This window comes from Mastomys coucha, unplaced genomic scaffold (assembly GCF_008632895.1).
Source record: "Mastomys coucha isolate ucsf_1 unplaced genomic scaffold, UCSF_Mcou_1 pScaffold20, whole genome shotgun sequence".
Taxonomy (NCBI): domain Eukaryota; kingdom Metazoa; phylum Chordata; class Mammalia; order Rodentia; family Muridae; genus Mastomys; species Mastomys coucha.
Window position 1 is genome coordinate 17,653,874 of NW_022196903.1, and position 13,097 is coordinate 17,666,970.

Consider the following 13,097-nt stretch of genomic DNA (forward strand, 5'->3'; position numbering starts at 1 on the left):
GCAGTGGTGGCACATGCCTTTAATTCCAGCACTTGGGAGGCAGAGGCAGGTGGATTTCTGAGTTCAAGATCAGTGTGGTCTACAGAGTGAGTTCCAGGACAGCCAGGGCTACACAGAGAAACCCTGTCTTGAAAACCCAAAAACCAAAACCAAAACCAAAAACCAAAAAACAAATGTGGGCCTATAGGACAAATTGCTCTGAGCCATAAAAAATGCTACTGAAGGATGTTAATCCAAAAAACAAAAGGAGAATGTTAGAGAAAACTGTTTAATCCTACTACAACATGAACATACAAACTACGTATGTGCAATGTATTCAAATTTTATCATAACATGAATGATGAACTTTACATAAAGACAGGAAGAAAATGGACTTTTTAAGATAATGTACTTATCTACAATTACTTTAACTACTTAATGGACTTGTTTTTCAATGAAAATATATTGCTTTTTAAAGTATTATAGTTCCAAAAGTTGTGTTAGGCTTTGATTTTACGTACTTGGTTGCTCCATCATCGTATGTTGCCATTAACACTACTGTCCCATCTTGTATGGTCTTCAGAAACTCGATGAATGGTGCCACGTCTGAAGAAAAAGAATGGAGAATGGTTGGGGATTTTTCTTACTATCACAGATCTCTAAGAATTAATATTATAGGAAGCATCCATAAAATGACTAATTGTTTCTAATAAAAATGATGTCAGGTAACATACATGAATCTTAGGAAAAGCTTAAAAACCCAAGTTTTTCAAGTTTACCTGAGGAAGGAAAAACAAAAAGAATCCACTAAACAAAACTACCAAATTTATTCCTTAAAATGCTCTCTTTGTTGCGTGATTTATTTCCCAGCTTTGAATCATCTTGTCTTTTTCCCAGTCATATCACCGGGGCCATTAAAAATCCATGGCAAATGCATGTAAGAGAATCATTTGTATAGTGAGGACGTCAGAGGCCTCTCAGAAGTGTGTAAACTGGCTCTACAGTCCATAGGAATCCTGATTCTGAGGTCCATGTGAGGTTTTGGGGACCAGGAAGAGTCGTGGCCTTCAATGTTAATACGGGTGCTCTTCCAGGAAAAGTAGGCCCCACTTACTCAAGAGACATCGGTAAAAATTTGTTTGCAATATGTAAAACAGCATATTTTAAGAGTTTCTAGGTCTATCATTGGATAACAAACTGGGGAAAGGAATGTAGACAGTAACTAAAAGCCCCACTAATTATGGCCAACATTGGTCCTCTTCTGTATCCAGGCCACAGGAACTTCAGAGTAATCCAGCTCAGTGAGGGCAGACCGGTGTTGCCAGACAGACAGGTCAGGTACTAAAGCATTTTCCCTTGAGAGCTCTTTGCAGTGTTAGCTTTCCTTATAGACCACAAGTCTAAAACGACTCCAAAGCTATATTACTGCAAGCCTTCTCATTTTTTTCCCCAATGGTGAGGATTCCAAACATTTTTCTCCAACTGATTGCACTTTACAATAAGAGCATTTTTAATGCGGAAACATAAATGCCAACAAGTCATTCCCATTGACATGAAGAGATGACACTAAACTGCTATTATTTTTGAACCAGGAAGAGTCTTTTGTCAGCAAATCAGCTTTAGTGATGGGCAGGGAGAGCCATACCGGAGCTCTGCTTCCACGCCTGAATTCAACAGCTTCACGGAAGAGTTTCTGTGCGATAAATTACACTAAGAGCAATTATGCCCTTGGAAGTTTAAACTGATGGGAACAGTGTAATTATCTATAGCTCTGACAGCTAGGAAACATTCTCTAACGCTTAAATAAATAGCACACGACATCTTATTAAGAGCCAAAGAAATATTAGACACATCAGCTTGTCTTGAAACTGAACATAAATAGCCAGTGGCTTGAGAGCTACCGGCTCATAGGGCACATGTAACTAGGTCAGGGAGTCAAAACATAAGCTGGGGATGGGCCTGACTTTCTTAAAGATGAAGAAGCTCTGTGGGCTTGAAAGATGGCTTAATGGTTAGGAGTGCTTGCTGCTCTTCCGGGGGGACTTGAATTTGGCTCTCAGCTCCCAAGTCAGGCAGCTCACAATGCCTGTAACTCAGGCTCTAAGAGTCCAATGTCACTGGCCTCCTCAGGCACCTGCGTCCTTATATGTATATACTTACATGCAGGCACATACCTACACATAACTACAATAATAAAAATAATATTATTTTTTAAAGAAATCCTTCCCTTTGGGCTAACATTCTTTGGGGAGTCAGTGCTTGTTCTGCATGATGGCGACCTTATCCTGTCCCTAGGACTCCCAAACACAGAAGGGATAACTATCTGAGACTTGTTCTGAGTCCTGTAAACTGCAAAAAAAAAAAGTCTATGCCCTCTCTCAAATATTTACTATGTAATAGCAGAGTCCAGTTTCATAATATATATGTACACATATATATGAGTATGTATATAACATATACATATCATATATTATATATACATATATATATATAATAGTTAATAGGATGAATTAATGAGATTATTACATTTCTAGAACCTGAGTTTACCTTATCTACTGAAGGCTCCCACTTTTGACTAATTTGTGAGATTCAAAAACCGTACATAAGCCAATCCAGTCAAAAACTGTGTGAACTGGTTATACCGGTCTTCTGATGTTTCTAATTTCAGGCAGAAATCTAAACAAACTCAGAGCTTTGAGTCAGGTGTCCTGTCCAACATGGGGCACTGATGTCCTCCAAACCTCACTGGAATCTGAACCACACACAACTTTCCCACAATAACCAATCTGTATGCAACATATTGCTTAAATATGACCAGACATGCAGTGAGGCCCAAGGGAGTGAAATGCGAACAGTTCTCTCTCAGATGGGCTCAGTGTGATAGCGGAACGCACTGTTAAGTGGCACATACCTCCTCCCCACATGTCAAAATATTTGGTGTCTATCACTTCCCCCGACTTCCCTGAAAGAGACAGAACACATATTAAATCACACAACTGAAATATTAGTGTAGGGAAAAAAAAAAGAGTGTTACCCATCAAGTAATATGAATTCACTAACAGAATTTAGTTAGAATTTACAATCTGAACTATACACATAGTGCATTAGTAGCTTCAGATGAATTCTACGCTCCACTTCGGTTTCATGTGGGGCCATCATCCTGTGAGAATCACCACCAATACATAAAACGCTACAGCAAAGAAGTTATCAACCTAAAACAACAATCTATATTACAGTTAGTTTAAAACAAAATTATTTTACCTTTAAGATTAATTAAACGGATGAAGAGACATTGAAATGTTTCCTTAGTACAAACTCCTGTAACTGCCATTGTGAATAAAGCGAGCAGCTTTTCTCTGCCGTGGGTTGGATGAACTGCCGGCAGTCTCTAGTCATCCCAGCAGTTAGAGGAATGTGCGCCTGTCTGAAGAGAGGCAGCCACACAGGTTGCACCTTGCACCCATGGGCTGGATGCTTAAGATCTACTTTTGTAACATTCACTACATTCAGGATTCAGTGGACTTATTTACACCAATGAACCTCTGAGGAGAATGTGGATAGGATTGAAAACTCACAACAAATGATGGCTTTATTTCCCCATACTTATCTAATAATCCACCATCCTTTGTCATTTCACAAACCCTTCCTATATGTCTTCCTATTTCCATACTAAGTAAGAGTTCTGAAAGGCACAGCAACGTGGCACCAATTTAGTATGAAATTAGTAGTTTGCAATTTCATAAGAAGCTTGACATGCAATGCACATGGCTGCAATGTGCCCAAGCAGGCATGCTACCCATCAGTAGATTCCAAATGTCTATCTGCAATGGTTTGGACGAGAGGGTTAAGTCGTGCCTACAACACTGACCCCAAAAGTAAATTTTAGTGTGGGCCATATATATGACTACTGATTACACTTTTAAAGTACAATAATTATTCTTACCATTTACCAGGGCAACATTTATTCCTCTTCCAACGTTATTCTTCACTCCACTCATCAAACTAAAGGGAGAGAAGACAAGACAAACATTAGGATCAGACAGCATATGTAAATGTGTCACAGAAATAAAATGTAAAAAGGTATTATACACACACCAGATACTCAACTCAGCAAACAAAAAAAAAAAAACATTTATTATCAAAGACAGTCTTCTGTTGAGTCGACTGTAATGTCAACTCAAATAATACTTCATAAAATTAAAATCTATGCATAAAGGTATAATAGTGCTAGAGAGATGGTTCAGTGGTTACGAACATGTACTACTTATAGAGAGGACCAACACCCATGCCTGGAGGCTCACATCCTCCCATAACTCCATCTCCAGGGGGATTGTATGCCTCTGCCCTCTGCTGACATCTGCACTTATGTATACATGCCCAGACACACACAAATTTGAAAACAAATTAATCTTAAAATAATTACGGTTAAAATGCCACACCGTTGCTGCTCTGTATAATACTGTGCAGTGCCATCTGAGGCACCCTTCAAGCCCACCACAGGACATGATCTCTAGCATTCTCAAAAGGCCAAAGGACAGACCCTCTCTTCTCCACCTTCTACAGGCTCACTGTGACACGGTGACATGAAATGGAGTCCTATGCTATACAAACACTTTAAAACCAGAAGCTAGGAGTAGTCGAGCACTGTTGTACCCAGGCCACCCCACCATGAACATTTTCCTACTCATTTTCAATGTAAACCTTCTCTGCACTCAGAAGAAATGCTGTACTTGCTAATGACCTCATCACAGCCGAGCATGGGCTGCCTGAGATAACCAGGGGAACCTTCTACAGCTTACGGCCCGTTAACAATGCCAGGTGACCCCATGAGATGGACGGTGCAGTGGCATACTGGCTTGCTAGCAGTTTAGTTTTTGGAATGTGAAACCAAAATTTGTAAGTCATATTAAAAGAATTCTAGGTATTAGCAATTTCGCCAGCCGTGTATTGCAAGTGAGGGGTGCTGCGCAGGCACATGAGCATGCTTACGCTCATGTTAGCACGCTGCGAATATTAGATAGAATGTGTAGTGCATACTTTCGCAAATGAAATCTCTCATGCTTTATTATACATTCCCATAGTCGACTGGATTTCACAGAAGGTGTCTGTGACTTCCACAGAACTCCCATCTGTAGCTGAACTATAGTTGCAGGGAATTAATTCTAATACTTGAGTGGCATACTCATTTATGTAAATGAGCACGACAAAGTATGGAGAAAGAAAACTAATGTTGAAGCTTCGTGTATCTGGTGCTGAGAATGGCTCCGTGCCAGCCAGTCCCTTCCTCTTTCTGCTAGCTGCAGTGTAATGACTGCAAACCAAGCATGGTGCCATGACATACATCTAAGTCTCGTTTACATAAGAAACACTAGACCTTAATTCCAAAACCTTCCTGTTAAGGGACAGACAGTATCACTATAAGTCTCTCCAAAGAGAAACGCTCAAAAACAGTGAGTAAATCTAAAGAAACTTCTTAAAATGTTTTTATTATGGTATAGAATATCAATGGGTTTCATTAATTCAAATAATTTTGTGTGTTTAGAAAGTATTTTAATCACATATCCTATAATCCTCCCTCATTCCCCGTTGCCGTGTCATGGCCCCCAGCCACTCCTGCTGACTCCACTTCCCCTTCCCAACTCATCCCCTCAAATAGAACTTTAAAAAATATCATGAAACTCAAAGTAACACTATCTGAAAATAGAAAAAAAATGCTAAAATGATAGATCCAAAGCCGCAGCTATCAGCAAGGACAGTGGATGTACATGGTTCAAAGACACCAAAATAAAGACAACTCGAACCATTGGTTAGTACAGAACCACGCTACACAATGATGATGACGACAATAGTTAAGTTCATCTGAAACAAGGGTACAGGTAATAAAACATAAAGGGGTGAGAATGACGTACACAAACGCCCAAGCAAGGAAAAATTAATAATCATCAATCAATTTTAGAAACAAACAAAATACACATTTCCCTATGGTGCATTTTAAAAATGCAAAGACATTATCAACAATTAGAGACATGCATATCAAGGCCTCAATGAGCTACGACTTCACTCCTACTAGATGCTGTCTTCTCTAGGCATATGGAGGACACAGGACTTCATACTCGGCTGGTACAAAGGTCAAACGGGGTCACTTTGGAAAACAATCTGACAGATAAGGAAGATAAGCTTCCTTTATAAGCCAGACAGCAATCTTCACCGAAAAGTCAATGCAGTACAAGCACAGAGAGTGAAAACACATCCATGGAAAACCTGTATAGAAAATGTTTCAGGAACACTGTTCATAATAGTCAGAAAGGGGAAATAATTCATACACTTATCAACCTGATAAAGGGCTATACAAATGAGCCATATCTATAATGGAAAATCATTCAGGCATGAAAAGAATTAACTAGGACGAGCTACAAGGTGGATGAACCTTGAAAACATTATACGAAGTAAAGAAGCCAGTTACCAAAGATGACACATCTACGGGAACCATCAAAACCAAGCTGATCTACAGGGACAGAAGCAAATGAGGTTGTTTAGGACACGGGTGTGGGGTGTGGAATGAATGAAAATGGAGAAGGGCCAGAGTTACAAGCACCAACATTCTGGAGGCAGAGGCTGAAGGAAAGGAAAAGGGGAGGGAGGGAAGGATAGAGGGAGGGAAGGAGGGAGGGAGGGAAGAAGGGAGGGAAGGAGGGAGGGAAGGAGGAAGGAAAGGAGGGAGGGAGAGAGAAAGGGAAGGAAGGAAAATGAAAAATAAAGGAAGGAAGAATAAGCCTAAAATGACCATGGCAGACTGTCTTAGTTAAGGTTTTATTGCTGTGAACAGATACCATGACCAAGGCAGCTCTTATAAGGACAGCATTTAATTGGGGCTGGCTTACAGGTTCTGAGTTTCAATCCATTCTCATCATGGCAGGAAGCGTGGCAGCATCCAGGCAGACATGGTGCTGGAGAAGGAGCTGAGAGTTCTACACCTTCATCTGAAGGCCACTAGAAGACTGACATCCCCAGGCAGATAGGAAAGCTCTTAAAGCTTACCCCAACAGTGACACACTTCCTCCAACAAGACCACACCTACTCCACCAGTGCCACTTCCTAATAGTGCCACTCCCTGGGCCACAGATAATCAAACCACCACACAGAGTTTGTACAGGATGATGAACCATACTACAAACACAAGAATGAATTACACTGCAAAAGAGTAAAGTGTAGGTATCTATAAACTACATCTCCAAGCTATTTAAACAAAAGAGTGTGTGTGCTGAGCACACGCATAGGATGGACATAAGCTTCACCACAGGAAAACTGGCTGGGCTGCATCCAGAGAGGAGCGCCTCGAAGCATACGCTCCAGACCCTGAAGAAGAACACTGGATGGTCCCAAAAGGCGCTGGTCACAACCAATGCGTTGGTTAATAATCAAGCCCCAGAGACTTTCCACATGGATTGTCCCCATCGGCTCAGAACACGCTCTAATAGTCCAATAAAGACGCACAGTGCTGCGGGCTTCCCACAAGGGGGCAGCAGCCTATCAAGTTAAACAGATTAAAGCAAGGAAAACCCGCAATCAAGGAAAAACCACCCAAGACACCAACACATTAGGAGTAGTCACAGCAATTAAAACATACACTTTATTCCTTATGACTGTGAAAGGCCCTCTGGCCCACTACACACACCTCTAGAGAAAAAAAAGAAAAAAACTTAAGGAAATGGCATAAACACTATACACTCTCAACTGCAGTTTTACCTCATACACCTGCCACCAGTTAGTAGCTTGCCTGAGCACTAGAAAGGCACAAAGCCCTGGGTCTGCAATTGGCACCTCCACAGCTATGATAAACAACAAACATAGCATAGGGCGCACACTTAGCCCTGTCCAGACAGCAATCTGGAGTGCCCGTCTCTACAGTGAATTCCTGTACTCAAGACAGCTGTAGAGACATACATATTTTATTATGGACTTGCACATTTTGTAGGGTAAAAAAAAAACTTGTTATGATTAGAGATGCCCTGTCAAACAGCTGGCTCAACTAACCATGGCTTTCCCGTTGTTCTTTGTTTCACCAGGTGAGTCATCTTATACAGCTATGAAATTAGTTTTTTTTTCAATACAAATGAGATCATGACACAGTTCAGAGTCTGAAAACTTGCTCAATGCTCTTATAAAATTATCTGAACCCTTGACCTGCAACGCTCAGAGGTTCGTGTGTGGCCTGGCCCACTCACTTCTAGAACTTTTTCCTCCCTTAAGGCCTGCAAAAATGTGCCTCCTGTCTGGAGGTGTTCAGAAATGTCTGTTCTGCCTCTGGCTGTCTCCTGATCCCGAGATTCTCAGGCCCCACTCAGTGTCTTAGAATCTATGCTCAATAGTTGACCTAAAGTTGAGCCCTTTCCTCTCAATGACAGTATCAATTAGACTCTACCTTACTCATTCTCAGAGAAGACCTCTCATCGCCCACACAGCTGGGGTCCTGGCTGACAATCAGCTGAGTTGCATTCACTCTTTAGGTATCTGTCACCCCTGCTAGATTATACATTCCATGACAGGGGAAAGCACACTCAACCAACACCTGATGAATAAATGGCCGCCTAGGCAAGCTGTCTCTTTACGTTAGCATTGTTTAAAAATCTAGTAAGTTTTCAATATAGAAACAATTGTACAGGAAAAGGCACAGGGCTAAGAACTGGTCCCTGCAGTCTCCCCACTAGAGATCCTTGGCCAGTTATGAAGCCCTTCTACAGGGAGCAGCTTCATAACCTGAGCTCTAGCTATAAAATTTCATCAATTATTAATCTCTCGTGGGAATGGCAGAATGATTCTTGAAATTCAGCTGATTAGTGGGCAGCCTCAATTTTTTGGTTGGACAAACTACAACAGAGTACAAATCCTACATGACATGCCCACCACGCTAGAACCAAAAGATCTGGCTGCCAGCCCAGGACAGTTATACTAAGCCAAACATTTATCTTCTGACCTATGTAACTGCGGTTGGAAAACTGGCTTTGGAAAAGGGTTTAATGTCCTCCTTGCATTAAACTCCGGGCTTCAAAGAGGCGGAGTATAAGTCCGCAGACTGCCTGTGGGCAAGGTATTCCAAAAGAACTCTTGTCCCATTATTTAGACTCAGACTTGGACTCTTTAGTGAGACAAAGGGGAGTGTTTCTAAAGACTAGAAACATTCAAAATGTGCACGCCCTGCTGTGTCATTCAACAGATCTGGGGTACTGAAAAGTCAGAATGTAACTGATGGCTGTCCATTAGCATGTGGGAAAAATGAGCAGAGCTTGCAAGCATCAATTTTGCAAGAAATTATTGGTTTACAAGGCCAATCCTTTTGCAGTTCACTGAAATTTTAACTTAGAGGCTCTACCTAAAATTCACACATAAAGAGCTGGGAGAAAAGGCCCAGTCTGCCCTTTTTAACTGTATGTTGTCTTACTCTTTAGACTTCGTAGCCTGACGTCATAGCCATTATTTTACATGAATGTCATATGAGCTCATGTCCCTATGTTTTCTAGGCAATCGGATGAAGAACAACTAAAAGGAGGCTTTGCAATGTCAGAGGCAGGAACTTGTGACAGCTGGCAAGGTACGATGACAAGCCTACAAGCATCCCACGTAGAGCAGCACTGCAACCTGGGAGCCGCTCAGCTCAACCCAGAGCAGAGTGAGTGTAAGCAACACCCAAGCATCAAATATGAAAACCTCTGGCCTAACATGGGAAGCATTCATCGCTCTGGGAAAAGCTATCAATGGGACTTTGCTCTGATACAAACGTTTTCTATATGGAATTGGTGGCCAGTAGCCATGTGGGGACATTGAGCACTTGAAATATGTCAACTAGAGAAATGCCTTTATTTTAATGAATTTAAATGAGTTAAATATTTTTCCAATACTTACGAATCAAATGAAAACAGTCATCTGCATCCATATACAAAGCCAAAAAATGCAGGTCTCTTGGTCACTCTCTTTAATGTATAGGGGAGGAAAAACAATCATACAATGGTAACCAAAATTACTAGCTGTTAGCAAAAGCATTTCAGAACGTCGCCATTACCCTTAAGTCCACCGGCTGTCACTCAATACCCAACCTTCGAGCTCGAGCTCCAAGCCAGCCAATACTCACACATTGTCTTCCAGGCAGATCTTGGGTCCCACTACATTGGCTGCTCCACTAGCCATTTTAAAAGCAAAATGCTTCTCCGGGCACGCTTTTGAGATCCCACACTTGTACCTGGGAGGCTTCGTAGCTTCAGGGAGAACAGAAACACGTTTGAGATTCTTTAGCAAACAAATTAAGATTTCATAATCAGGTAGCTTTAGATATCAAACCAGACACATGAAAACATATACATAAGACATTAAGGTATACCTAGTTAGGGGCTAGAGGAAGGGCTCAATGATAAAGAGAAATGGCTGCTTTTCCAGAGGACCCAGGTTCAACTCCCAGCACCCACATAATCAATCATCTATAACTCTCGTTCCAAAGAATCACATGCCCTCTCCAGCAACTCTGAGTATCAGGAACACATGTGGTGCGCATACATACATGCAGGCAGTACACCACACATATTTTAAAAATTAAGTTAAAAAGGAGAGATACACATACTTAAATATAAATAAATGTTAAACACTTTTAAAACCTGCCAGAACTTTTTTCTCTGAGGGTATCAAAACAGCAAGGAAAGCAGGAAGAAAGGGAAAGCCTCCGATATAAAAAGGCTCAAGGGCACGATTCGGACGCTCCTGAGGAATGCGCTAAGCCGACGGAAACGGACCATGCCATGCGATCTTGCTAATTAAGGCAGATTTTATTTAACTATTCTTGAAGTTATCTTTCAATTTCAGGTTGCCTGAGGCTTTTTAATTGGTTCCTTTGCATTGTCTAGTCCAAAACCAGGATGAGTAAAAGGTTGGTCCTTCCATCCATCCAGGCATCAGCTGCAGATGACCCTTCTATTTGCTAAACATCATCTGTGCTCACACCATGGGTCTAAACCAAAGTAAAGAGCAAACGCCTATTAAGAATGAGGAATCTATGAGAAGCGGCCATCCAACTCAACTTATCTCCTTCGGGGATTTGTTCACAACCTGCCCACACTCCCTGGATAAAAGCCTTCGAATGGCCACACACAGGATAAAGTACTTATAAAAAAAAACCAAGATGAGAGACTTACAGCGAATGGCTGAGTCCAGCGCAGATCGAGCTAAGGAGAGAAACAGTTAATATTATTAGAAAGCACAGGCTCATTGACAACTACCTACTTTCAACATAGTAAAGCTTCTAATAAGCCTAGGCAATGTGTGTCTAAATGACTGCTCATCTACAGTAAACACCAATATCACTTCAGAGAAGGGGTACCTTTCTACTGTGTCATTCATTATGGGCAAGTGTGTACTGAAAACCTGGAGAGCAGTGTTTTGTCACTGAAACGTCATTTTAAACTTTATTATTTTATTTAGTTATTTACTGCAAATTTGAATCCTACTCAAAAAAGTTAGCCTGGCTGGGCAGGCAGTGGTGGTGCACGCCTTTAATCCCAGCACTTGGGAGACAGGAGGATTTCTGAGTTTGAGGCCAGCCTGGTCTACAGAGTGAGTTACAGGAAAGCCAGGGCTGTCTTGAAAAACAAAAAACAAAGCAAAACAAAAAAAAAGTTAGCCTGAAAATATAGCTTTAAAAGATTTCAGACGTGTGTTGGTGAACATGATATTTAAATGCTGCTGCCACAGCTCCTATTACTGTTCCTGTTGCCGCTGTTGGGCAGTGCTGGGTACCCACACAGCCTTGGACAATGCTCGTAAACCCATCTTGGGAGTTTGGCAAGGATTTGGAAGTACAACAAGAAGGTAAATGTTGGGGAACCTGGATTTCTCAAGAACAGAAATGTACTGGGCATAATGATATTAATACTGCTACTGAGAGTTTTTTCATCAGGTCAAGGAACAGCAAAGGTCAACTCTTAGCCCCCAGAGTGGGTCTCAACTGTCCTCCCTCACAGTTATGCTTGGTGCTCTGTAACACACCAGTGTCTGATCCCAGTCCAAGAAATGTGAGCAAGGGTCATCAAAGTACCGTGGGCAGCTGGCTCCTGATTTGGCTTAATTAGTACACAGTGATAGAAGCTGGCCAGCTGTCTGACTATAAATAGGCACTTAGTTTTTACTTCTGTACTATTTTTGATAACTGTGAATTTCCTGTAAGTTTGCTATTCAAATTATGGAACAGAAAGTTAAAGCTGAAAGAGAGTGTCTAGATGTTTAAAGAGAAGAAAGCAAGTCAGCAGTTTCACCTCTCAGGAGAACACTCAGGAGAATAGTATGCACCACTAAACTCACGCCGCTACAACGGAGGGAAAGAGTAATGCACCAGACACAGCGAAACAGCCTCCCCAACTCCATAACCTAAGCACAGACATGATCCCCATGGAAAGACAGACTCAAACAAGCAAATAACAAAACAGAAAAGGCGGAGGGGTACAGAGAGGGGAACAACCATACACTCGGGTGCTGGGGTTTCCCTAGCTTACTCTTTCCATTTCCTGGTTTAATCACAGAGATTTGATCCTATGCTTTCACTCTTTTGAATGAAAAACTAACTCCCAGAACAAAATCAGCAATATGAAGACTAGACATGCTCAACTTCAGTCTGTCTTTAAGAAGGATGGGAAGGCACAATGGGTAGTGGGCTGGACACCAAGCGCGTGGATCCAGATGCTGGAAGGAGAGGACTCTCCCAGGTGGTCCTCCGACCTCCACTCACGTGCTATACACATGTATACCGACACTCATATACAAATATGTATATAACACATACACCATACTAATTAATGCAATTAACAACAACAACAAAAAAAAAAAACAATTAACTAGGCGAAGGTGGTACATGCCTTTAATCCCAGCACTCAGGAGGCAGAGAAAGGTGGATCTGAGTTTGAGGCCAGCCGGGTCTACAAACTGGATAGCCAAGGCTACACTGAGAAACCTTGTCTCAAAACACATAAACCAAACATAATTAATTAAATAATTAATTAATAAAAGAAAAAATGGATCACGAGACTCAGGTGTTTAAATTCCTAGGAAGGAACACTGTTAAAATCATGAATTCCCATCCTCCT

The 13,097-nt window shown here is 41.4% G+C and overlaps 1 protein-coding gene across 2 annotated transcripts in view; it reads right to left on the minus strand.

Moving 5' to 3' along the window:
• Fam3c (FAM3 metabolism regulating signaling molecule C) overlaps nt 1–13,097 on the minus strand; it is a 47,324-nt gene that overhangs the window by 12,069 nt on the left and 22,158 nt on the right. For both annotated transcript variants that reach the window (XM_031381262.1, XM_031381261.1), the window contains 5 exons: nt 11,157–11,186; nt 10,106–10,229; nt 3,923–3,981; nt 2,891–2,941; nt 501–585 (listed from right to left, as the gene is read on the minus strand). In XM_031381262.1, coding sequence (XP_031237122.1) covers nt 501–585; nt 2,891–2,941; nt 3,923–3,981; nt 10,106–10,229; nt 11,157–11,186 — 349 coding nt within the window. The remainder of the gene's footprint in view (nt 1–500; nt 586–2,890; nt 2,942–3,922; nt 3,982–10,105; nt 10,230–11,156; nt 11,187–13,097) is intronic.